General features: G+C 44.0%; 1 protein-coding gene across 9 annotated transcripts in view; it reads right to left on the minus strand.

The window, feature by feature from the left end:
- tenm2a (teneurin transmembrane protein 2a) overlaps window positions 1-23850 on the minus strand; it is a 272913-nt gene that overhangs the window by 119403 nt on the left and 129660 nt on the right. For 2 of the 9 annotated variants that reach the window (XM_074674862.1, XM_074674861.1), the window contains exon 1: window positions 15863-16633. The exons of 6 other annotated variants lie outside the window; for them this stretch is intronic. In XM_074674862.1, the coding sequence (XP_074530963.1) occupies window positions 15863-15914 (52 nt within the window). In that variant the 5' untranslated portion in view covers window positions 15915-16633. Of the gene's footprint in view, window positions 1-15862; window positions 16634-23850 lie in introns of those variants that run through there. One more of the 9 variants, XM_074674863.1, reaches the window with a different exon arrangement.

Raw genomic sequence — 23850 nt, forward strand, 5'->3', positions numbered from 1 at the left:
CTTAGATTTTTCGGCTTTGTTTATGTGACCTAGCCTGCAGCTCACACACACACACACACAGGCAAACACACACACGCAGAAAGATCCCTGCATTTATAGAATTCTGTCAATATTCCCCAACAAATCCTCTTCTTAACTCTTTTCATTCGCCACCATCCTCTCACAGCGTCCGTCCATATCAGTAGATTTTTAAGCAGCGACGATATATTCTTCCTCAGTCTCTTGATAATCATTATAAATCTCTATTAAACCCCCACCTTCTGGATAGATGGGGAGTGTCAGCCCACATCTGGCACTCTATGTGAATGTGTTTATGTGTGAGGGGTTTAAAAATCTATAACTCAGGGTGTGGGATAAAAGAGGTGGAAATGAGAGAAATACAAATTGACAATCTAGCAAAAACACACGGATGACAGAAAATCAAACAGCTCTTCCCCACACACGGCCAATTCAAGGCTGTGTGTGTGTTTTGGAGAGTGTGTATGTGTGTGTGTGTGTTACTGAGCCCTTCTTCTTGTTTTTCAGGGCTCATTCGAAAGCTGCAGCCAGTGATCGCAGCAGTACTGTTGTGCCCTAAAGCACAGCCACTTAACCCGGGCTAACTCACTCACTCAATACACTCAATACCCAGTCGGGCAAAAAACAGAGAGCCTGCAACGGCATGCTGCTTAGCATAAAAGCTATAAAAAGACGCAGAGCTTTGCTAATGCTGTGTCCACAGTCCGTGTACTTGTCATATCTGCTATAGCCGAGGGTGGAAATCTGTGTGTGTGTGTGTGTGCACGGTCCTTAGTAGCTAGCTGGGGGCACAACCGCCCTCCACGGCACCATCAGCTGGCAGGCAGATTGCGACTTAGCTCTAACTGCTTCCCTCTGCTTAGTGTACAAACACACATTATCACACTGTCCCACACCCACACACACACACACACACACACACGCGCACTGATATGAAAGGTCAATTCCTTGCCACACCACTGGTCTGCCCAGGAAACCTAAATTGATTGATTCAACTGGATTCCACCGCGGGCTGAGCGCGAGTCAGAGAAAGTGAGAAAAGATGGACAGATGGACTGACAGCACAGATAGAAGAGTGATACGGCAGGAGGAAAGAGAACACAGGGGGAGAGGTTAAGAGAAAGTCAGGTGGAGAAAATATGTTTTCTGTGTGTGTGTTTCATACTGTAAAATTTAAAAGAGCAACACCTAAAAACGCAGAATAAAATCCAAGCCAACAGTTCTGTCATAATGTATTATCATCACTGCCACCTACACACACACACACACATATAGAGGCACACACCTTGGTGTGAACCTGGCATGGTGAAAGTGTGTGAGGCGAGGTGCGATTGGATCACTCTATTCTAGTCGTGGAGTTGGAGGGGGCAGTTTTTTGTGTGAACAGATGGTGTTTACCTAGTAGCAGGTTGGTTGGATCACCTAACCACCCCCCTTCACCGACCATACCATTTTAGCACCATTTACTCACACACACACACACACACACACACACACACACACACACACACACACACACACACACACACACACACACACACACACACACACACACACACACACACACTAAGAAGAAGAAGAAAAAAAAACAGAGCATCATACACACAGCTCCTCTCATCTGAATGAGGGGTGATAACTCACCAAGCCGCTGTCGGGGAAAGGATAGAGATAAACGAGGGGTGACGAAATGAGAGAGAAAGAAGGCAGCTGAAGCGGGAGCAGAGATACCGGGACAGAGAACAAGGGATTGGAGCAAAGAGGAAAGAAGAAAAGGGGAACGGGGCCATTGGTGTGTGTTTTTTCTTTTCTGGTCTGTAGTTATGTAGGTCACTTTTCCCTCCGACTCGGGAGTGGGGAATTTGTAAATCTGACATAATAAGGCATTTGGCCTGCAGTGATGCTTCTGAAGATGTTCTGTGTTTTCCTGCTCGTTTCGGTTGCACCAGTTAGCCCAACACTGCCTCACCTGCTGATCTGGAGACTGAAAGAGGAGCGAGGGAGGATGAATGGAAGAAGGATGGCTGATTATTTCATTTGCCGGGGGAGGGAGAAGGGAGAAAAATAAAGAAATGGAAATAAGAGTCTCCACCAAGAGCATAAACAGAGACAGCTGAAACCTACAACAGCCACAGATTCCTTGACGGGCCTCTGAGTGTCTGAGGTAACAGAGGATGATTGGTTTTCCCTTCTTTCTTTGAATTTCCTCTTTCACAGAAAAAAGCAGAGTGGGATTTGAGATGGAGTGAGAATTCCCGATCTCATTAATATTTCACCTGTAGCTGCTGTGTCCACTCCAAAAACAGAGAGACAGAAAAAAAGATGAAACTCCAAACATCTTGTGGAAATGTTTTCTTGATGACACTGCTTGTCATGTCAGTGCTATAAAATGAAACGTGCACACGCAGTCACTCACACACACTGGCACAGAGAGGGAAGGAGGGAAGCAGAGGAGCAGACGGCGCAGTGGATGAGGTCTGACAGTGCTCTCCAAGGATCAGCTTGTGTTGCTAAAATAAGGCTGTGTCTGGAAAGAGGTGGATTCCCCTTGAGTGGGGCACGGAAGAGCACTAAAAGCTAAGTGGAAATGAAAAAAAAAACTGCCTCTAGAACGTGAGGGAAGAGCGAGGGGATAAAGGAGATCGAGAGGGAAGAGGGTGAAGGGCAGGGGAGGGACGGGAAGAAAATCAAGGACGGAGACGGAAGGGACGACGAGGAGGGTTCATAATTCTAAGTTTGATTTCAAAAGCATGGATTCATCTTTCACTCCTGAAGTCAATCAGATTTAATCATGGGAAGCTTGGCTGCATAATTTCAGAACACGGATGTGTAAGTCACATAAAAATAAAAGATGAATCAAACTGAAGGAAATTTTTACAAAGACATGCCAACAACGATGAATGCTAATACTGTTATGTAAATATTCAAGTAAACATGTACAACACTAATAAAACTGCTATTTTAAACCAATTAAAAATGAGTTGATGACAGCTTTTTTTTTTTTGTAAACGTGAATATTTACTCCAGGCTCAGGAATGTGTATGTAGATGAGCTTAAAAGCAATTCAAGTTATTGAAAAGACTTAAAAAGAAAAAAAAAGAAGAAAAAACAACTTCCAGACAGTAAACTGTTCATTATGTGCACAAATACACACACTCATACACACACACACGCCCACACTCTCACAGAAACACATCGAATAGTGCCATGCATCTTTCTGAGACAACTGATCACTGATCGTCACTTTTACATCTGCCCAAAATTTGAATTTTATCATTTTCTATGGAAAAAATAAGTTCCAGAAACAAAAGGAAATAATGGGGAGCAAAAATATGTCTAATTTGATGGTGGAGGGTTAAAAAGAATCTGAATTTTACAGTTTCTACACTTAATTTCAGTAATATTGTGTATCCACCTCAACCAACATATTTCTAATTAAATACTCTCCAGAATAACAAGTAAAAGTCAAATACCTGTAATATAATTAAAGTTAATTACAGTCTTTTATATCCACAAAAAGCACCTGAATGTGTGTATTTGTTTCTACTGTGGCCTGTTTTGCACTGAGTTGTGAACAATTTCACAACTTGGAGCCAAAGTGTCCGACAAGCGCACTGAACAAGGATGCTTTGTTGGCAACATGACTGAGTCTGTTCCTTTCTCCCCATTTCTACATCCTTCTCTTTCTTTGAGGTTATCTACTCGTCCTTTATCTTGAGTGCAGATGCCTTCCTCTACCATTAGCTGCTTCTGTTGCTACACCAGGGCACACTCAGGGGTAAAAGTCTGGAGAAGAGAGTGTAAAGGCAGGACGACAGAGGGTAATAGACGTGGATGGATGCAGGGCCCCGTCAACATACCTTCACTCATACATGAGATGCTGGAAAATTACAGGTTTAAGGAGGATTGTATGGAAAACAAAAGCAAAGCACACAGCAGACGCAGGGGGAGAAAAATAACACAATAGCTTTTCAGATTGGCAGCGTGGCAGCTCTGTCTTTAAGTGGGATTGTTTGTGCATGCGTAATTTTTCATGCTTGTGTGTGTGTGTCTATTGTTTTAAGCAAACATGAAGCATTCTGGCAGAGGCCGGGAAAACAGAAACATTAAAATGAGATGCTTTTTACGGCATCCTTGAAAAAGAGAAGGAAAAAAAGACACCTTTGATACCTTTTACTCACCCATCACTCTCGTTTTTTTTTTCCTTTTTTTTTTTTGATTTCCCACTTTATTTATTCAGTGCCTGATTTGCTTGTATTGTATGTTTGTTCTCAAAGATGAGTTTACAGGGCCTGAAATTGGCAAGTGGCGCTTTAAATTTGTGCAGCCTTGATCGGGTCACGCAGCTAACAAAACAGACAGAGAAGAATTGTGCTCGGGATGTGAGACCTTGCTGCGTGTTTAAAATATTCCAGAAGAGGAGGGCTTTCATCTGGAGGTGTTCGCATAAAGCTCCTGCCGTCAGAGCCGTCTCCTCCTGGTCGTCTTTTCTAATTGAGACCCGCGACTAAAGGAAACACAGAGCCTCCTCTCTGAGGCTGATGCAGCCTGGGTAATATCCTCAGCGTGTCCCCAGCGTGCCGTTCCAATCTCAACCGGTCTGAGTGAGTGTGATAGAGGGAGATATGAACGCATGAGCACAGGGGGACAGAGGGGAAAAAGGAAGTGTGGATGTAAACAACCTGAACCTGTCCTCCCTGTCTGCATGGGGAGCGACACAGAGATAACGGATGAGAAGAGCGGGGGGTGTGTTGGAGGAGAAACTCCTTCCTAGTGACTCCTCTGTCTGTCTTTTTCTTTTTTGTAATGCAATCCCTCTTTCCTTAGGAGCCACCTTCTTTTTGTGTGTGTGTGTGTGTGTGTGTGTGTGTGTGTGTGTGTGTGTGTGTGTGTGTGTGTGTGTGTGTGTGTGTGTGTGAGCGTGTGTGTGTGTGTTTGAGTGGGTGAAACACTGCCACAGTCCTATAGTCTCCCTTGAGACACTACTTCAAACAGACTTGAGAAGTACTGCCAAGGGTTCACTAGTTGGATGTATGTGTGTGTTAGTGTGTGTGTGTGTGTTTATATGCACAAATGCTCTCTTTACCTCCACGTCCTCTCGACTCCTCTTATAGGTCTTTTTGTTTTTTGAATCACTACATTACATATGCACAGCTCCCCAAACAAACAGTCCTCAAAGTGGTGCTCCGGTACTCAAACACCCTCTTCTCCTACATTTTTTTTCAAATACACGACACCCACACAGAAACACACACATACACACACAGACAGACGTAATTAAACAAATCCGTAGTGTCTATTAAGCGTGAAGGCCTCCCTGCTGTGAGAGACATATTAAAACCAGGATTAGCCCAAAACAATTACAAAAAGCTACAGATAGACCCTTTACCCCCCTGGATGCTGCTGTAAATGGGTGAGTGTGTGTGTGTGCGTGTGTGTGTGAGTTAGATCGCCTCTGTCCCCTTATGTGGGCTTTAAACACGGCCTCCTTTGCTCACACTGCTCCCACATCTTATGTTTTATTTAACACTTGGCAATTGTTGGTGAGCAAAAGGCAGCGGGGACCTTGAAGCAGCACTAAATAAAAACACTTTGAACAGTGCAATGGCAATGACTCAAGTCTCATTAAGTTCGAATACGTGCCGTTATACTCAAACAGTGATGTGTGCAGTTAACAATGTTAAGCAGGCTGACGAAAAGAGCACAAACTGATTTGCTGACACAGATACACAAATAGAAAAAGGTGGGGGAATGATTTGCTCTCATTACTTGGTCTGAAAATTCAATATTTGGTGCTTCACTTGGAAAGTACAAAACCATTACCCCCCACCACTGCACCTCCTGCTTCTCTTACTCTGATTCTCTTTTTCTTTCCCTCCCTCTGTCTTTCCCTCAGACATGTACGCCTCTCTTTGCCAGGTGTATTTGTGTATTTTTATTCCTCTCCTCCTTTCTCCTCTCAAACACACTACAGGTTTTTCTGACATTGCATCTGCTTCCAGTGTGTCACAGAGTGAAAAATAAAAAAAAAATCTTAAGACTTGTCTATAAATCATTAAATGGCTCAGCCCCAAGACACATGGCTGACTAGCTTGTACAAAATGAAACTACTACAGCTCTTAAATCATCCGGAGATGGTTTGTTTGCTCTTCCTTGAGTAAGAACAAAGATCACTGTATCTTTATGTGAGTACCTTGAAGAACACGTTGGCAGAGGATCTGAGTTGTTAATTTCTATGCATGTGTTCATGTATTATACTTCTTTTCCTCCTTATAACGTGACTGACTTTGAAATGAGCTTTTCTTTAAAAAAAGAAAAAAAAAGAAAGAAAAAAAAACCCATCTGAATCTCTCTTAGGCAAACATTTGCCTTTAATTCTTCTGTTTTAATTCTTTTCAAACAAATTTTCCAGGTGGATTTTTTCCATTTAAAAACTGTGATACAGCCCCCTCCCTTGCTCCTTCTTTCCTTTCCTTTTAACTCTTTCCCTCTTCACTCCCTCTTTTCTCACCTCCATCCATCTCTCCCTCTCCACCCCTCTCTGCAGAAAAAGTGGGAAGTCTACCTGCTGGATAATCCTGCATTACATCCTTAATCCCCTTCACACACACCCATCCACAGAGGCTTGCATACCTTTTTGTACATGCAGACACACACACACGCACGCACGTATATGATGCTGAGCAATAGATACAGGTGTAAGAGGAGTGTCACAGCTACAAAAGCAGCTCATATTTCAGGCAAAAGTAAACGTGCATTACCAAGTGACGTGTTTAATTAAACCTTATTACACTTTAAATTGTTTTCTTAATGGTGAAGTCACACTGTCAAAGCATACATGGAGACAACAGTCCCTGCTGTGACACACAAGCAGAGCATCTGCACATAATGGGCTGTCACCAAAGGATCTGACACCAGAATATCTTAAGGAATAGAAACCAGAGGCATGCAAAGGAGCTGGAGGTGTGCGGTGTGTTTGCATATGTGCATGTTCTCCAGTGGGCGAAGGGCGCAGGGTCGAGAAATGAGAGTGGTAAAAATATAAACAGTGCTTGAGACGGAGACAGAGCGGCGGGCAAGTGAGGAACAGACAGAGGGAGGAGGAGAGGAGTGCGGGGATCTCCGAGCTGTGCTTCTCATTAAGAAGTGGCTCCGGGGTCCAGTCACTTGCCATTGATTTGTTTAAAATCCAAAAGCTCAGCCATTGACAAGCTTGGCGTCTTCAAGTCCCTGTCAAAGACGGTAAGTGAACACAGCACGGCAACCAATCCTGAGTCAAAACACTGATCCTTTTTCTCCCTCCTCCTCCCTCTGCTCTCTATGAGTCATCTCAGGACATCCTCGTATGACAGTAAAATCTTTACAATAGAAATGATGGAAGATTTCACCAGATGTCAGTCACATTAGAAGTCAAATGGATCCAACAAAATCCTTTTAATTTCTCCCATGAGTGTGTCTGGTTTCACATTCTCTCGACCTATTCTAGTGTGTCCATGTGTGTGTGTGTCCATGTGTGTGTGTGTGTGTGTGTGTGTGTGTGTGTGTGCTGCTGGCAGAATAGCCTATGAATAGAGGCCATAGCCAATCAATAGCAATCTACGGCCAGCCTTCGCGATGCTAATGGAACTGTGCAGGAGCTGGCATTCGGCCAGTGCCATCACTGCAGCATCAGTCTGGAAGTACGCTCACACACGCACACGCATGAGAGAAAAGGTTAGAGACACAAGAGGTGAGCGTCACAATGTGTGTCAATGTGAGGGACAAAGAGAGGCGAGGAGGGGGAGTGATGGGGGGCGCAGGCAGACGGAGAGATGGATGTGCTGTGAGACATTGTTTAGGTGATCAAGAATGATCGATGGAATCATTTCAGTGCCCCCTCGGCCCCGCTGAACGGCCCATCTCCCCTCATCTCCCCTTTAAGTGTTGGTCATTAGGAACACACACGCAGACACACACTCACACACAGGCATACAAACTAACACACATGCAAAGACTGAGTTTCACTCTGTCATCATCCCTAAGGCAAGGTCACGGTGCCCCGTCTCCTCAAAACACACCTTCTGTTAAGTGCAGGGGCTGGAGCCACTGTCTGGGGTTTGCCTTCGTGTGTGTGTCTGTGTGTGTGTTAAGAAGTCATTATAGCTTTCAATGTACAGGAAAAAAGGTTATGTAACTACAGCTAATATATTCAGCCACAGTGACTTGAGCATCACAACCTTGACCTTTACAAGTCTCCTACCAGAGTTTAAGTTGAGGATCCTGTAATGTAGTGTGCAGAGCCTCCTGAACTGTAAACACGCCGCTGTGCTGGGAATAAACACTGGGTTTAGAGAGAAGAAAGAACAGAGTGACATTTTCTCCCCGTTTAATCATCTTCTCTTGGAGCTGAGCACATTACGTGGAGTTAATTGAGGGAAAAGGGGAAAAAACATTTCAGTGGAAGGTGTCATCCACCTCACAAAATTGATGGACGGCTAATGTACCTTTTTTCTCCGAAAGAGTCATTTCAGCGGGTTCATCAAAGTAATTTGAAAGTAATAAAACTAACTCTATAATGCATTACTGTCTGCATGAGGACAGGAGATGAGTCCTTGCTGTGATTTAAAGGACGCATGTAATCGATGATATCTTTCTTAAAAATGAATGTGACAGCAGAGGATGAATATAAAGGTATGTCTGTTCAAAACAAAGCAGGTTCACAGAGTACAAAAGAACAAGTTCTAGAAACTCTGATCGATAGTCTTCAAGTACTTGAACTTAATCCAGCTTCTTAAGTGGAGTTTTGAGATATTGGTACCATATTTTACAATAATTACTCTAACAATTGTGATATAAATACCCGTGGTTAGCTCTTTACTTTATTTAGACACATTAAGGTGATTATACACAATGCGCTATTTAACCCAACAAGAGGAGTGATTCACAAAATAACTAGACATCTCCACCCACCCTAGTCCTTGCAAAAATTACCAGAGGGTACAGTGTTTCCCCTAGATTTGCAGCCTTGGGGGGGCAGGATAGCGAGTGTTGCATCTTCACAGAGAAAGTGTTGGGAGGTGTTTCTTGTGGTGGTTTTCCCAGCTCTCTATCCACTATACAGAGTGACCCTTCTGTGTGAGTGAATGTGCGCACGTTTGTGTGTCTGTGAATGCGTTGGGGTGGAACTTTGCCAAATGCAATACAGCGTGAGGAGAAATGTGAATGCAACAATATAGAAATGACATCCTGTCACGTAAATTAGATGAGTAACATAAGGTTATTTAGTCTGCTAAATAAAAAAAGGCATTACATACCTGAGTTATGACAAGGGTAACTCTAAATCACTTCTGCTCTGATCTTGGGCTATATGAAAAAAAAAAATCAACGAGATGGGCCGCCCTCACCTTTCATAATGGTAGGGTAAACAATAGGGTAAATTATCCTTTTTTTTGTTACAGAAGGCTCAATATGCTGCCTACAATTTGTGTCTAAGCCGTACTGTGGCCACTTTCTGCTAGCTGTGGCTGTTCCTCTGGTTACTGACTTCTGCCACAATGCTTTACTACCCAGATGAAAACAAGCACAGATGACACCATAAGCACAGTTTGATTGTGTTTTGATCTGGACATTGAGGATAAAGTTGTATGTAGGCTGTGTCTGGTTAACACCACCTACAACCACTGAATTCATACATGTAAGGAGGACTTAAGGCTGCTAGTGCTAGCTCTGCTAACATTAGCTACACTTAACTAAAAGTTTGAAACTGTTTATCCTAAAACTCTATAGAAGGCTGTGTTTAGCTATTGTAAATTAATCGTGCTTAATATGGTGAAGTGTTTCCACATTCTATCCAGGAAATTAGTCACTTTGGAACATTTCTAATAAAGATGACGGAAAAGACGACGCCTTAGTGCATCTCATTGCTCTTTTCACAAGCTACATACATGATGTGTAATGTGGTGAAAATAGCAAACAGGGCATTACAAGTGGGATTAAAAGGGAACCAGACCAGGTTTAAGATGTGAGTAGACATACACAAAGAACTTGAAGCAACATGGACAAAAGTGAAAAAGCCAATTCGGCTGAATTCACTGGGGCCGTGTTAGGGTCGCAAAATGATTCCTATCCACCCTTTTTAATGTAAGTAAAAAGATTGTGTGCTTTTTTTTACCAGAGCCTTTTTTAACCAAAGTGTCTGCTCCCTGAGTAAAGGAAGTGTGTATTTTTGCTACCTCTGCCTCCCAACACTTGCTTGTAGAAAAAGAAAACCTTTTTCTGCCTATGAAACAATTGAATGTTTGACCTATTTTCTCTCCAGAAGCTGCACAGTAAACTACCTGACTGTCTGCAACAGAGGCATCGCTCTTTGAAACTGCACCTCTCCTACCGCGTGAGCCATTGTCCTCACCCCGTCCCTTAAAATCGGTTTCACATCTGTCGCGACGTGACAGCCAGGGAGGCAGCCGGGATCTGTTAGGGTGGAGTGACTCACTGTCTGGGCTGGAGGTAAAAGGTATTCTCTCCTCCTTTTTTATGTTAATAACACAGACCTGAGCAGAGTGAGGGTAGGATGAGATGCAGAAGAAGAGAACAAAGGAAGAGGTGAAGAGTTCAGAAAGCTGTAGTCAGTGTTTTGGTGGAGAAGGATATTAAAGATGAAGGGAGGTGCTGCAGCGGCAGAGAGGAAGGGATAGCTGAGGAACAAGGAGGATGTTAGATAAGATGAAGAATGGAAAGGAGAATGGTTAGTTGGGTTTTGGAGTTTTACAAACAACGCTGTGATGAGTCAATGAGTCACTGCTGTCGCCGCCTCCCCAGAAGGTATAATGAGGCTGTGTGGATGAACGATGGCGACGAGAAGACAAAACCTCCTTTTCCTGCAGAAACGCTGGGATCAATTTGTCACTTCAGCATGACTGTAATTGTGACACTTTCATCTGTCACATAGTTAGCTCTGGCACGGATCGATCACTTAGAGGGTTAGCGTTGCATGGCTAACAAATGGGATAACACTGCATCCTACACAGCTGCTCTGATTGAGGGTACGATGCTTTCTTGCTTAGAGGAAAATTAAAAGGTGAATGAAGATGATGAATCGTTTTTTCCGTCTTTATTAATATGCGGCGCGAAGTAAGTGAAAGGATTTAAATTAACTGCGATGTCAGCTTTTGTTTTTGTTCTCTTTTTATAAATTGGCTTCTTAAATGTGAGCAGAAAGGAGGCGGAGATAAGAGGACAGTGACTCGGCAGCGTCAGGTGTGGATGGAGGGACGCTCGGAGATATGAGAGGAGTGGGATGTGTTGGGGTATAGGTGACACACATGGCAGTGCCACATGCAGATGGTGCACATGGATGAGCAGCCAGGGTAGTGAAGCATAAAACCAGCCAGCTCGCTGATCACACACACACATACACACACACAAACACACACACACGTGCGCACAGGCTCAAAAGCATGCTGAGATCACCAGTTAGCTTGCCAGCCCTTTACTCACCCAAATCACCACTGTGAAAATTAATACCTCCAACAGGCTACACGAAAAAACTAGCCACATCAAATGCAGACACACACATCTCTAAAAGATCAATGATACATTAAATATTTACGTAGGAAAAAACATCTATAAAATTTGTGAGGGAAACCTTTCTGAAACATTTTACTTTTAAAAGGCAGTTCGATAGAAAAACAGTCTCAGATCTGTAGGTTTTAATATCAGCCGTGTTAATCTCAACGATTTCCTTTCCTTTCTCTTTTCCCCTTTCTTCCAAACAGACCTCTAAAACTGAGATTGACTGCCGGCTGACTGCTTTTCCATCAGCGTGACACACAACACAAACGCAGCCACACACAAGTGCTTACCTGATGAGAGACGGGACAGATTGAACGATACAAAAATCCCCTCAACCCCCTCCTCCTTCTCCTTTCCCCTTCCCCTTTTTTTCCACATGATTTCAAACATGCACACAAAGCCATCAAAGCGCACACATTATACACAAACGCACAGGCGCAGACGGCCGTACACACAATAAAGCATGGTGCGTTCTGGGAGGACACAGGGGGCTGAAAGCAATCTTCCTACTGACCTTGAGTGGGGAGGACAAAACGTGTGATGGAGGGAGAAAAAAAACCTGAATGCGAGGAAAAGGAGTGAAATACATAATCTATCTCCACTGGCGGAGGGAAACAAATGCTTTCACTGTGATTGAGGACACATCGCCCTCACACATCAACACATACACACACACTCACATTTTGGCTTAAAGAACACTGGATGGAAAACTGAAAGCAGAGAAAAACTCATTTTCCTACAGCAGAAGGGGGGACAACAGAGAGAGGCAGAGAGGCACGAAGAAAGTACGACAAAGAAAGAAGATGATGGAGGAAGAGGGAGGAAAGCAGTGGGTGGAGAGAATAGAGGAGTCAGTAAAGAGGCCAGAATAGGTGGAAACAAAGAGGGGAGAGGAGGCGAAGCAGACAGAGACAGATGGACGGAGTAAAGAGCGAAGGGAGAAAGAGAGATGACTGCTAGTGACCGGCCTTTGTAGATGACTGTCGCTGCTCACTTTCGAGTCAGCTTCACTGAAGCAAAGTCTTAATGACTCACGGCCTGATACTCTGCATAATCAAGCTGTGCGTGTGTGGGTCTGCGTGTCTGCGTGCATGTCTGCGTGCATGTCTTTGTGTGTGTTAGAGCCACTAGTCTTGTAACAGAGAACTTTATTACCATCTGTTCCCACACATGCTTATTTGTTTAGCCGTGACACGCACGTCTTCTTCAATCACTTTGCTTTTTTTTTTTTCCCTCTCTTGCACTCTGCGCCTCCTCCAATCACCTCTCTTTTTTGTGCCCCTCCACACTTACTTCACTCCACTCATGAAGGGGTTCTTCTCAAATAAACCACGTCCGACCTTAAAAAAATAATCACGCCCATTTTCTCAGTGGCTGCCTAACTACCTCGCTTGTGGTGGCGAAATAGAATCGTTCTCGAGTCATTTTAATCAAAGCATGTGTGTGTGTTCCTGTGTCACTATGTGAGAGTGTGTGTGTGTATGTGTGTCTCAGTACCTGTAGAGGCCATTAGGTGGAGCTGGTGCCTGACTGAGAGACAGACGGGGAGAGACAGAGAGAAAAATGCAGGATGGACAGCTGAGTGAAACAGAAGAGAGGTCTCACTTTCTTCTTCTTTTCTTTTTTTTTGTCTGGCTGTGTGTTTTTGGATGTGTTGTACACTGGATTTCCTGTGTCCTGGAGCATCAATTATTCATGCTGCAATGAGTATCAGTTGGTAGTCGCATGTTGTTGGCTGAGAAGTAAAAAAAACCCCAACCATACAGTATGTGTACCCTTGAGTATGACTCTTTTAAAATAACAGAGCATACGGTATAATTGACCTTTTTTTTCCCTGTGCATTTTAATCAGTGGCACCAGGAGCAGCCCAGGTGTAGCTAATAACATTAACGATGTCCCAGTAAACCACACCAGCAAACAAACCTGCACAATAACCCAATCTGGTGCACCTTAATGGAATGCAGCCATTGGTAATGTTGTTAAACACACCTGCGCTCCCCCGGCTGTGGCATGTAAAAAAAAAAAAAAAAAAAATCTCTTCCCAAACACTGACGCAGAACTTGACCTAAAGTTAAAGCTAGGAGGAAGAGGAGAAACACGGGGCAAACCCTCATCTGTTATTCTGTGAGTCTCCTTTTGTTTCTCGACTCTTCTTTAGTCAGACTGAGCTGGATTCTGTGTGAAATTCCTCACAATGCAATTCAGACACTTCCAAAAACCACGCAGACCCTCCTCGGATTTGTGAAAACGCGCAGACACATGCGCACCTGTGCTACCACAGATCTTGTTGGCAGTTGAGAGAAAAAGGGACAGTAGCCCGGAGGAAGGGCAGGTGTCCACAGATGGAGCTCTCTCTGTGTCCCTCTCTGCCTGCCTCTCTTTGCTGCCACAGATGGACCCAATCACACCTATTTCTCTCTCACATGCCCTATAGCTAGATAATCAGCGTGAGAGTGTTTGGTGTGTATGTGTGTGTGTGTGTGTGTGCTTCGGCCTTGTTTATTTTGTCACTTTAAAAGGGTGTCTTCTGAATGAGTCTCTAAATATGCATGTGTCTGGTGTGGCTTTAGCCCACAGCGGAGCACATGTGGTGTTTACTGTGTGGAGTAGTGGAGGCTACGATGTGGAAATACCTCCCCTCTATCAATCTATCACTCCGTTTAAGCCAAACATTTTAAGTTACAGTGAAGTAAAGTCTTCCCCAGATGACACCACAACATTCTGAGCACAGCGTGAAATGAATCCTCACATTCCAAAGTGTCTGCTGGCTCAGGATAACATTTAATTTTTACTTCATGTTTGCGTGTGTAGTGACAGCTGAACACGTGAAGGGTGGCCTGCAGAGGGTCTGTCTGTTTCAGATGGCAGGGGGTCCCGCTAGCCAATGGGACCACCCGCTCGGTAAAGCAGGAAGTGAACCACCGATCTGTCATCTGTCTTCATAAGCCCACCAGTCAGGACCCTGCTAATTAGTCACCATGGAAACCATGGCTAATTCCCTGGTCTGCCATGCCAATCACGTCCTGTCTGTGGCAGCAATCAGAAAGGCACATTTATCCACCGCTGGGCCGGATCTGTGTAACAGATGTGTGTGTGCGTACGTGTCGGTGGGTGTCTTTGTGTTTGTGGGTATGCATGTGGGCGGTTCAGAGAGTTTGCATGTGTGAGAGCTTGTGAAAGGCCTTAGACAATGTTGCTTTTATGCTTTTTTAGAAGAAAAAAAAAGTGCCTGTCTAGCTTGTAAATTCAGAGTGTTTGTTCAGAGAGGAGGCAGATGTGTCGGAGCTGCTGAGAGGGGTGTGTGCCATGTTGTGATTGTCTGTGGGAACTGTTTGATTAGCTTGACGAGTGCTAGCAATCCCTTCACACCCACAAAGCAATCAAACAACTATTATATGACACACACGCAGGCAGGAAGGCACAAACACACACATAGATAGAGATGTAGTGATATACTGTAGAAACACTTCACCTCTTTCCTGGGGTCAAACTCTTCTGTCAGAAAACGCCCCCCACCACCACCACCACCACCCCCACTGCCGCCTCCCCCTCTGAAGACTCAGCTGTGGAGTTAGCGGCAAATCACAGCATTTTAACTCTAAATTAGATCCAAATCACATCTGAATACGCTATCAATTAATCAGTATTGGATTAGAAAAGCAAATAACCTTGTAAATATTGAGGAACACACACTTGCATAAATTATGGATTGAAGCGAAACAGGACCAACCGTGTCCCGTCCGTTTGCAGCCATCAGCGACCTGTCAATCACTGTAATTACCATCAACCAGAACATACTCTCCACAAAGCTGGGGGCCGACACACACAAGTGCACACTTACATATGCACAGACTTTAAATCAATGACCAATAACCATGCATGGACACACACACACACATACTCTCACAAAATCTCATACAAGCAGCACATCCTGACAGTCACGGACGCCAATCATAACTTCAAGCGCACATCAAAGACAAGTTCTGTTCCTATGTATGCCGTTTGATCAGCAGTGCTGCCGCCTCCGCTGTGCACACACACACACATATACACACTCCATATGTGCATATAACCTAGATTGCAGCAAAGCATCAAATATAAATGCAAAGATAGGAAGATGAGGGATGATTCAGGATGATTTTTTTTTGTTAGTGTCCATCCAGAGGAGAAGAAACACAGGCATAGGCTCCAGTCAAGTTGCAGCGTGCTCCATTGTTCTTCACACTCTTCGCCGGTGAGAATGTGGCACAATAGCATGTGTCTGCTGTAGGGACAAAGAAGTATCCGAGGGTCTTACCTGTCTCATGAGAGAGGGTCTTGGCTCGTCCTGTGTTGCCTGAGTGATGCATCGCTCCGTACTTGTCTCTCTTTCTGATTAACCCTCTACCCTTATCTCCTCTCCTCCACACTCCACTCCTCTCTGCTACCTGAAGAGTCCTCCTTTCTTGATTCTCAATCTTTTTTTCGCGGCTTGTCTTCACCTCTCTTCCGACAAAGTCCTTGCTGCCTGTCCAATCTTCCCTCGCTGTTGTTCTCTTCCTCACTCTTGTTGTTTCTCTTTCTCCTCTCCTCTCCGTCTGTCTGCTGTGAAGAACAATCCGCTCGCTGAGTGCCGGAGCACCGCGCAGGAGGAGAGAGATGATGCTGAGAGAGGGGGAGACAGAGTGAGAGCAGGAGCCCGAGAGACACACACACAGGCTCACGCGGTGGAGACCGACACACTTGCACACGTGTAGCCGTGGAGCTGCAGAGACATATGCCACACACAAAAAACACCAGAGGGGGGAAAAGATGCTCCTCTTTCTCCCCCTTTTCCAGGAGACTGTAGGTCTTTTTTGTTTTCCCTCCTTTTTCTAGTCCTCAGTCCTTTTCTTTTGCTCAATCCGTCACAGATCAAGGCCAGTTTGGGCAGAGGGGAACGAATGGATGAGGATACACTGAGAGAGAAGAAGAGAGGATGCCTTTCAGCCTGTGGCAGGCAGAGCAGAAGAGAAGGAGAGATGTGGCTGCGGCTCCATCCTCCATCTGCCCACAGCTGAGACTGAGAGCAGACTCAAGGCGCACACACACGCTCGCGCCCTCTCCCTCGCGCTCTCTCTCTTTCTCTCCTCCTCTCCCAGCATCACCGCACCACCGAGATGGAGGGGGAGGAAGGATGACGGCAGGAGCTAACGAATGAGCCAGAGGGAGAGTGAGGAAAGGGGGGCAGGGGGTGAGACAGCGAAAGAGGGAGAGTGTAGTGGAAGAGGAGGAGGAGGAGGAGGTGGTGGTGGCAACAAGGGCGGGAGAAAGCCACGGAGCCCACGAGCGCTGGAGAGTGAAAGAGTGACAGAATCATGGGAATGTGACAAAGCATGCACATCAAAGGCAAAGAGGAAAGAGGAAGGAGGGAGGATAAAAGGAGATATAGGAGACACCAGGGAAAAGGGTGGAGGGAGGAAAAGGAGGGGAGAGGAGACTCTGAAGGAGAGAGAAGACGGGGTCGAGGGTAAAAAGCAGAGAAGACGAGGTGGTGAGGCAGATATGTGGAGCGGCGAGGAGGGAGGAAGGGCAGAGGACACTGCGGCGATGAAGCTGGTAATATGTCAGATCTCACATTATGTCCCTAAATAGGAAACAGAACAATGTCAAACAATTCAGGAGGGTGGCTGCCACAAAAAGCCTCTTTCTGACAAAACTCTTGCCCTGCAACCACACACAGACCTCACACACACCCTGAACGAAAGAGAATCGTTTTTCATTTTGAGATAAACAATAAATCATCTTGTCCTCTTAGAAAAAGACAAAGACAAACTGTCGGTATCAAACGTCAAACCCGGCTAAATTAAACCTCTGAGACATAAAAGACGTGTTTCTTCCTCCGGCTGCAGCCACCAGCTCAGGTGGCAGGTTAGCAGGTGAGTGAAGGTCCCTTCAATGTCCAGCAGAGGGCAGACATCCTGTCACCACCAGGCTGAGGTCACCTCTAGCTCATCAATTTACTGACAAAATTAACACAATGCTACATTACGGAACGCAGTGATCAACATTTAGTATTCATTTGGCACATCACTTATGAGGTATAATGCATCCAGACAGGGCTGCATCTGCAAGGCTGTTCATCATTTAGAGCATATTTAGAGGTGATTTAACATGACTAAGAAGAATGATATTTAGGGGGAGACTATCTGTGTGCACGTGTGGAAAGTAAAGACAAACAGCTGCAGGAAAAGAGAAGTAGAAGAAAAGAAGACAACAGTTCCCTCACTCTTAGGCTCTGAACCACAGGTTAAAAACAAGTAAAACCCTGTAGAGACAGAGCTATAGCTGACACATAGTATGTGCGTGCTGTGTGTTATGTACTGTACTAAGCAGGGAGGAGGAGATGAGCAGTAAAGGCCAACTCATGAGCCACCACTCCAGAGGACTGCTGTCAGCCTCATTTTCCACCCCTCCATGTGACATTTTCAGACGTCATCCATCATCCCCAACGAGTCACAGACTCAGTTTGTGCATGCACACACAGTTAGGTTCTTGTGTGTGTGAGCCCACATACATGCACTCACATATATGAATGTGCAGATTAAGGGCGGCAGGCAGCTAGCTACCTTTCATAGTCAGGTGTAGAGGTTCGATTTACACCAGAGGGGGGTCTGCAGAGAGAGGCGGGAGGGGGTAGTTTGCAGCTATGACTTCATCATATTAAAGTTGAGTGTGCGGCCCAGGTAGCATCAGCGGGAGTGCAGGAGGAGATTTTTTTTTTCTTCTCCGAGATGAGGTTCACGTCAATTTGTCATGATAAAAAAACCCATCTCAGACAGAAACAAATTGCTTTCTTGACAACAGCTTGTAATACTCCATCATGCACATACACACACATACGCACAGGATTGCTTGAACCTGCTCCTGCACACACACATGCGCATACACACACACACAAGTGGACCCAAAGTGATACATTTTCTCATGCAGGTTATTTATCAGTGCCATTCAGCATCATTATACCTGGCATATCTGTGTAACCGTATATATCACAGCTATATGTTGGCTGCGCAGGAGCTCCCCATCAGCCTGATTCACTGGAGATTTCACTGAACCCACTGTATGGAGGGCAGGAGAAGGTAGAGAGAGGAAGAAGAAGGGCTGTGCAAAAAGGAACAAGAGGGGGAGCATAAAGGTCACACAGACGGAGGGGAGCAAGGATCACATAGCGGTACCAGAAGTAAAACCTCTCCTTATTAGGTCTTTTATGCAGATTTACTCAATCCTGCCCTCTTTTTATTCATCTCACTCTTACATTCCCACTTCAGAGCCAGGTCTCTGAAACTCAAACTAGGCAGTCTGAATTGCAAGTTGTCGATTTATCCCTCACAGCATGTTGTTTCATTCTTTTCAAAAATTTTTGGTGCCGCTTTGCCTGAAAAACTCTCTTTTTTTATCCCTCGGTGACAGTTTTCATTCTTCTCCCTCTTACCTCTGCGTGTTCCCATCCTACCTCCCCCCGTTTCTCCTCCTACTACCTGCCTCCTGAGCTGAAACACAAAGGGAGAGCAGGTGAACGAAGAAGAAGAAGCGAGGAAAAGAAGGAGAGGGGGGGATAGATGGAGAGGGAAGGTGTGCTATAAGGTGCCCCCTTGGGTTGAACATGGTCATTTGTCATGAGGCTGAAAGCTTAAGAAAAGACTAGTTAACCTTTACAGCTGATCCCCATGAGACATGAGAAAAACACAGCCAAGCAAAACACCTTCAGGAGCGCACAAGGAGTCATACAGCCGGTGCGCACACATGCATGAACGGCCATTGCAATATAGGTCCTGGATTTAGAATCGATAGTTGTGAACTTGCTCTATGAGAAGCAAGAGAAGGTTACCATTTTTTTCTCCTCACTTCCACTTCTGACTTGCGCTTTTTTCCCCAAATGAGAAAGCCTTGTTGTCTCTGTGGTCCTTTTCCCCTTCCTCCTTCATCCCCCATCCTCGTCATGCCCACACCCTGCCAGTGTAATTAATCACCTTGTGCTAATGAGCTATTAACTAATGACAGATTGACATGCCTCTGCCTGTGTGCGCATGTCTCTGTGTGTCAGTGTGTCTGCGCAAGCATGTGTGAGTGTCGCCAGAGCCGCCCTCTGCACACTAATGTGATTAATAAGGTTAAGCTCTTATTAAGGAAGGAGCACAAGGAGTACACACACACACACCTGTACACACGGGGAACACCTTTGCATGCAAACACAAAAAACACCACAAATTGACTCGATTCACAGAGCAGAGAATGAGGAGTATCTGCCTGCTCGATGTCACGGTATAAAAAAAAGTAGGACACAAAGAAAAAACAACATCAATGCTTTGTACCTTTCACCATATATTCTCATTACCCAGAGGCTGACTCTATAAGTATGCTTTACACTAATCACATCTGAGGATGAAAAAAGAAAAGCAACAGCAGCGTGAACATCACAACACCAAGAAAACATAAACATGTTGTTTTCTTTACATTTCCTCATCAAACCTTCACCATTTGTTTCAAATTTCAGCCCTTTATTAGCCGACTCACTGATGTGTAGAGCTGTCAAACACTCATCTAGAAAAAAAAAAGATAACTATTCTCATACTGAAACTTGAATATCAGGTGACGCCAAAAATCTCATGAGAATTGTCTTTTTTTACTTTATTTTTTATTTTTAAATTGAATTAGTGAACACTTGACTTCAGGGCAGCTTTTAAAAACGGTTGCAACTTTTTGATACCTTTGTTTTTGTGTTAAAATCTGCACATCATCTGTGCGTGACTTAAACAAATGCTAAAAAGAAAGCCTTTACTGTTTGACTGCTGAAATCACTCAGAATCAATAAAACAAATAGATGTGTAATATGAATTATGGCTACACGACATGGCCTAAAACCAATATCTTGATAGTTTAAAGATGCATTGTGATACACGATAATCATCTCAATACACTGATTTCTTTTCAACCCTTTGATGCATGAAATGACACCAGTATAACTAATCAAGCAGACACTTCAGTTGGACTTTTTAAAATTTGCAGATACAAATCACAAACCCACGACTGACAAGATATGCAAGCAACTTTTATTTTTTTTATATAGAACATGAACGTAGCCTCCGCCACATCACCCGTCTGTTCCTAAAACCGTGAAAGAAGCTAATCCGTGGATGCAGCCACATTTGATAAGATGCCAGCTGTGAGTTTCCTTTCAAACAGTTACAGGGTCAGTCACATAACATGGGCTATGGATCTGATTGGACAATGAAACAATCCTAATAACTTCTTAACTGCTGAATTAGAAAAAACTTCACTCACCGTACAGTGTGTGCTGAAGCTGTTTTTTGAACCAGGCTGTTAATTATATGCCTTTTAATGCCGTAAAAGTCAGGTTTTATGGCTAAGTGTGTACATAACTTCTGGTCTTTCTGCAGCCAGCCTTAAGAGGATTCTGAATGAATGGCAACTTTTAGCACTTCTGCAAAGGCTTCATTTTCTTATCTGGATGTTGCCCCTTGCTCTTAATACAAAAACACACACATGCAGGAGAGTTTTCTGGGTGGTTGGGGGAGTGTGCTGCTTGCTGTGACAGGAGCACCAGCAGAAAATGAAGGAAGTGAAACTCGAAAGAGAATCACATACCTACGTCTTAAAACATTTACGTGACACTTTGTACTTTATGGTTGTGAACTAGTCATTTCCTACATCTCACATGCAACAACCTGCAAAAAATCGAGTATATTTGATATAACCCCTTATCTCTGATGTGAATCAATTATCTGTTCGTTGACGTATCGCGCTATGTTAGTGTTTTAACCTTTTAAGACCCAAGCTTTAGTCTGGTGTGCCTTTTTTTATTCACCTTGCTTTTTGGGATAGGTAAGACCCAATAAGTAAAATAACTATATTTGGTTTTTGTACGGGAAGTTAGATTATTTGTGTGATAAGTTCTCTATTAGTTGTTTGTTAGCAGTGTTCTTGTACTTAAATTAGTTTTTTTTTCACTAGAATGGGTGTAATGTTGTGATTTCACCAAAAGATGATGTGGGTAGTGTCCCGAAATGTAGCTAATTGCTCAAAATTAAAAAATGTATATATAAAGTATCATGGGTTTTATAGGCAGAAATGTAATGTCCACATGTGGACGCTGGGTCTCAAGAGGTTAAAAGACATTCAATACATACAGTCTGCATGATTGTATGTTAGGTTACAATTTTAGGCTAAACTGTTGTACTTTTTATTGCTGTGCAAATGACTCTCAAGATCGGCGCTGATTCACACTTAAAACAGAGCTTTAGGTCAGTTGGATCACAGCCTCTGATTGGTTGATAGTAAGCTAGACAACGTTGGATTGCAGGATTATCTTTTTCCTATCTTTTTTTTCAATACATCAAACTTATTTAGTATCTGTGGTGCAAAAACATTATTTGTAAGTGATCTGATTGTGAAACTGATACCAGTACCAGAGCACCCTCCTGACTTTCTGTCTACCTTTCACTTTCAGGACTGGTTTCAGCACCATGGACAGCGACAAAAAGCTTTTTTTTTTTTTAACTGTCCTCAGAGTAATGTCTTTTGATTGTACAGCCTGATCCTGTCTGCTTTGTAATAAATAATTGCACCCTAATAGACTGTGTACCAAACAATTACAGAGTAGAAAGAGCAGCTCTATATCAAACTCTAGCAGTGCTGCTGGAGGCAGGTAGTTACAGAACAAGTCTGTACCTTGAGCCTGCTTAATCAGATGTATTGGACTCTCACGCCTCTGCTTTCCAATTCCAAGAGAAATGTAGTTACAGAAAGATCACTTGATACTCAGGAGGATCCTTGCACTACATAATGGGGAGACTAACCTAGCTGCACGTGCGAGCATACTTGCACCAGATAGTGTGTATGTGCTTGTACTGCACTGTATATGCTACTGTGTGTCTCTGACCCAACAGTGTGTCCCTCTGGAGAAGTTTTTGGCGCATACCGAGACTCATTTGCATTCTCGCGGCTCTCTCATTTTTTTTTTTTTTTCTGTGGCTTTAGAAGTGAACAGCTGCTTAATGGTCATAGCTCTTCAGAGACAGGACATTGGGAAGCACAGAGGGGGTAAGCCAGGGTTTCTGCACTGCCAAGCAGACTCACACAGGCATACACACACATGGAGGCCCACACCAGGTAGAGCCTGGTTCAGCTGTGGTTCTGAGAGTGAGATGTGGCTATTTAGCAGATGTTTTTCCTTCCCAAAAGTGACTTTGGAGGCTTTTCACGCTGTTGAATTTAACTACAATGGAAAACAAAGCAGTCACACATGCGTTTTACTGTAGCTGATGTGACAACAAGAGATAAAAATCCTTGCTCAGTATGGCAAAGACACTGGTGTCTGGAAAGATAGAAATTGTGCAAATATACAGTATGTTAACAGTGTGCTTCGTATTGTTCGAGCTACATATTCCAAGCAACTGATTGCAGGCATAATTTTCACTCTTTAGACAGCTGAATTAATTGAAATCCTGAATTTTCAGGGAACACACAGATGGATGAATGGAAGGAGCAGTGGAGGGTGTTTGTAAAGCCTGATTTAAAAAGCAAAAAAGGGGATTGTGGCTGGATTTTTTCGGGCTGTAGGGAGGTTGAGTGGTTTCTCTAATTTTGGTGGAGCTCACAAATTCAAATAAGCCGTTTGAACCCGACACAGACACACTGACACGCAGCCACGCACACCCACATCAAAAAGCCTTCATCTCCACGCTCATTTGTCTGTATGACTCGAGTGAACACCACACACACACACACACACACACACACACACACACACACACACACACACACACACTCACGCACACACACACACTCACACACATCCACAGATGGGTTGTGTTTCATGAGATGCCAAAGGAAAGGATTTGGTGAAATGAAAAAGGAGTGGGTGAAGGTTATCGTCTCGCAGAGCAAAGTGTGGTTCCAGTGTTCTCCTTGGAGGGGAATCTCATGTCTCGACCTTTAAATCTCTGAGATTACGTAAATGTCCTTTTTGACAAAGGCCATTATCAAGTGCAGGTCACACAGACACAGAAAACAACTGACTGACTGATTGATTGACAGGTTTTTTGACCTACAAGTCCAAAGTGTTTTGTCACAAGGACTATCATTAACTCAAAAACTAAAATTATGAGATGTATTTGATCTGGAAATATGGCTTTTATGATCTTACCAGGATAAAAATAATATCATGGCTGAGGACCAAGTGTCATAAACAAGTTTTTGAGTTCCTTTCTCAAGGGGAAAACATCATGGGAAAAACATATAAAG

The sequence above is a fragment of the Halichoeres trimaculatus genome, unplaced genomic scaffold (assembly GCF_033239565.1).
Source record: "Halichoeres trimaculatus isolate MK-OKI-2021-1 unplaced genomic scaffold, fHalTri1.1 fHalTri1_scaffold_7, whole genome shotgun sequence".
Lineage (NCBI taxonomy): Eukaryota > Metazoa > Chordata > Actinopteri > Labriformes > Labridae > Halichoeres > Halichoeres trimaculatus.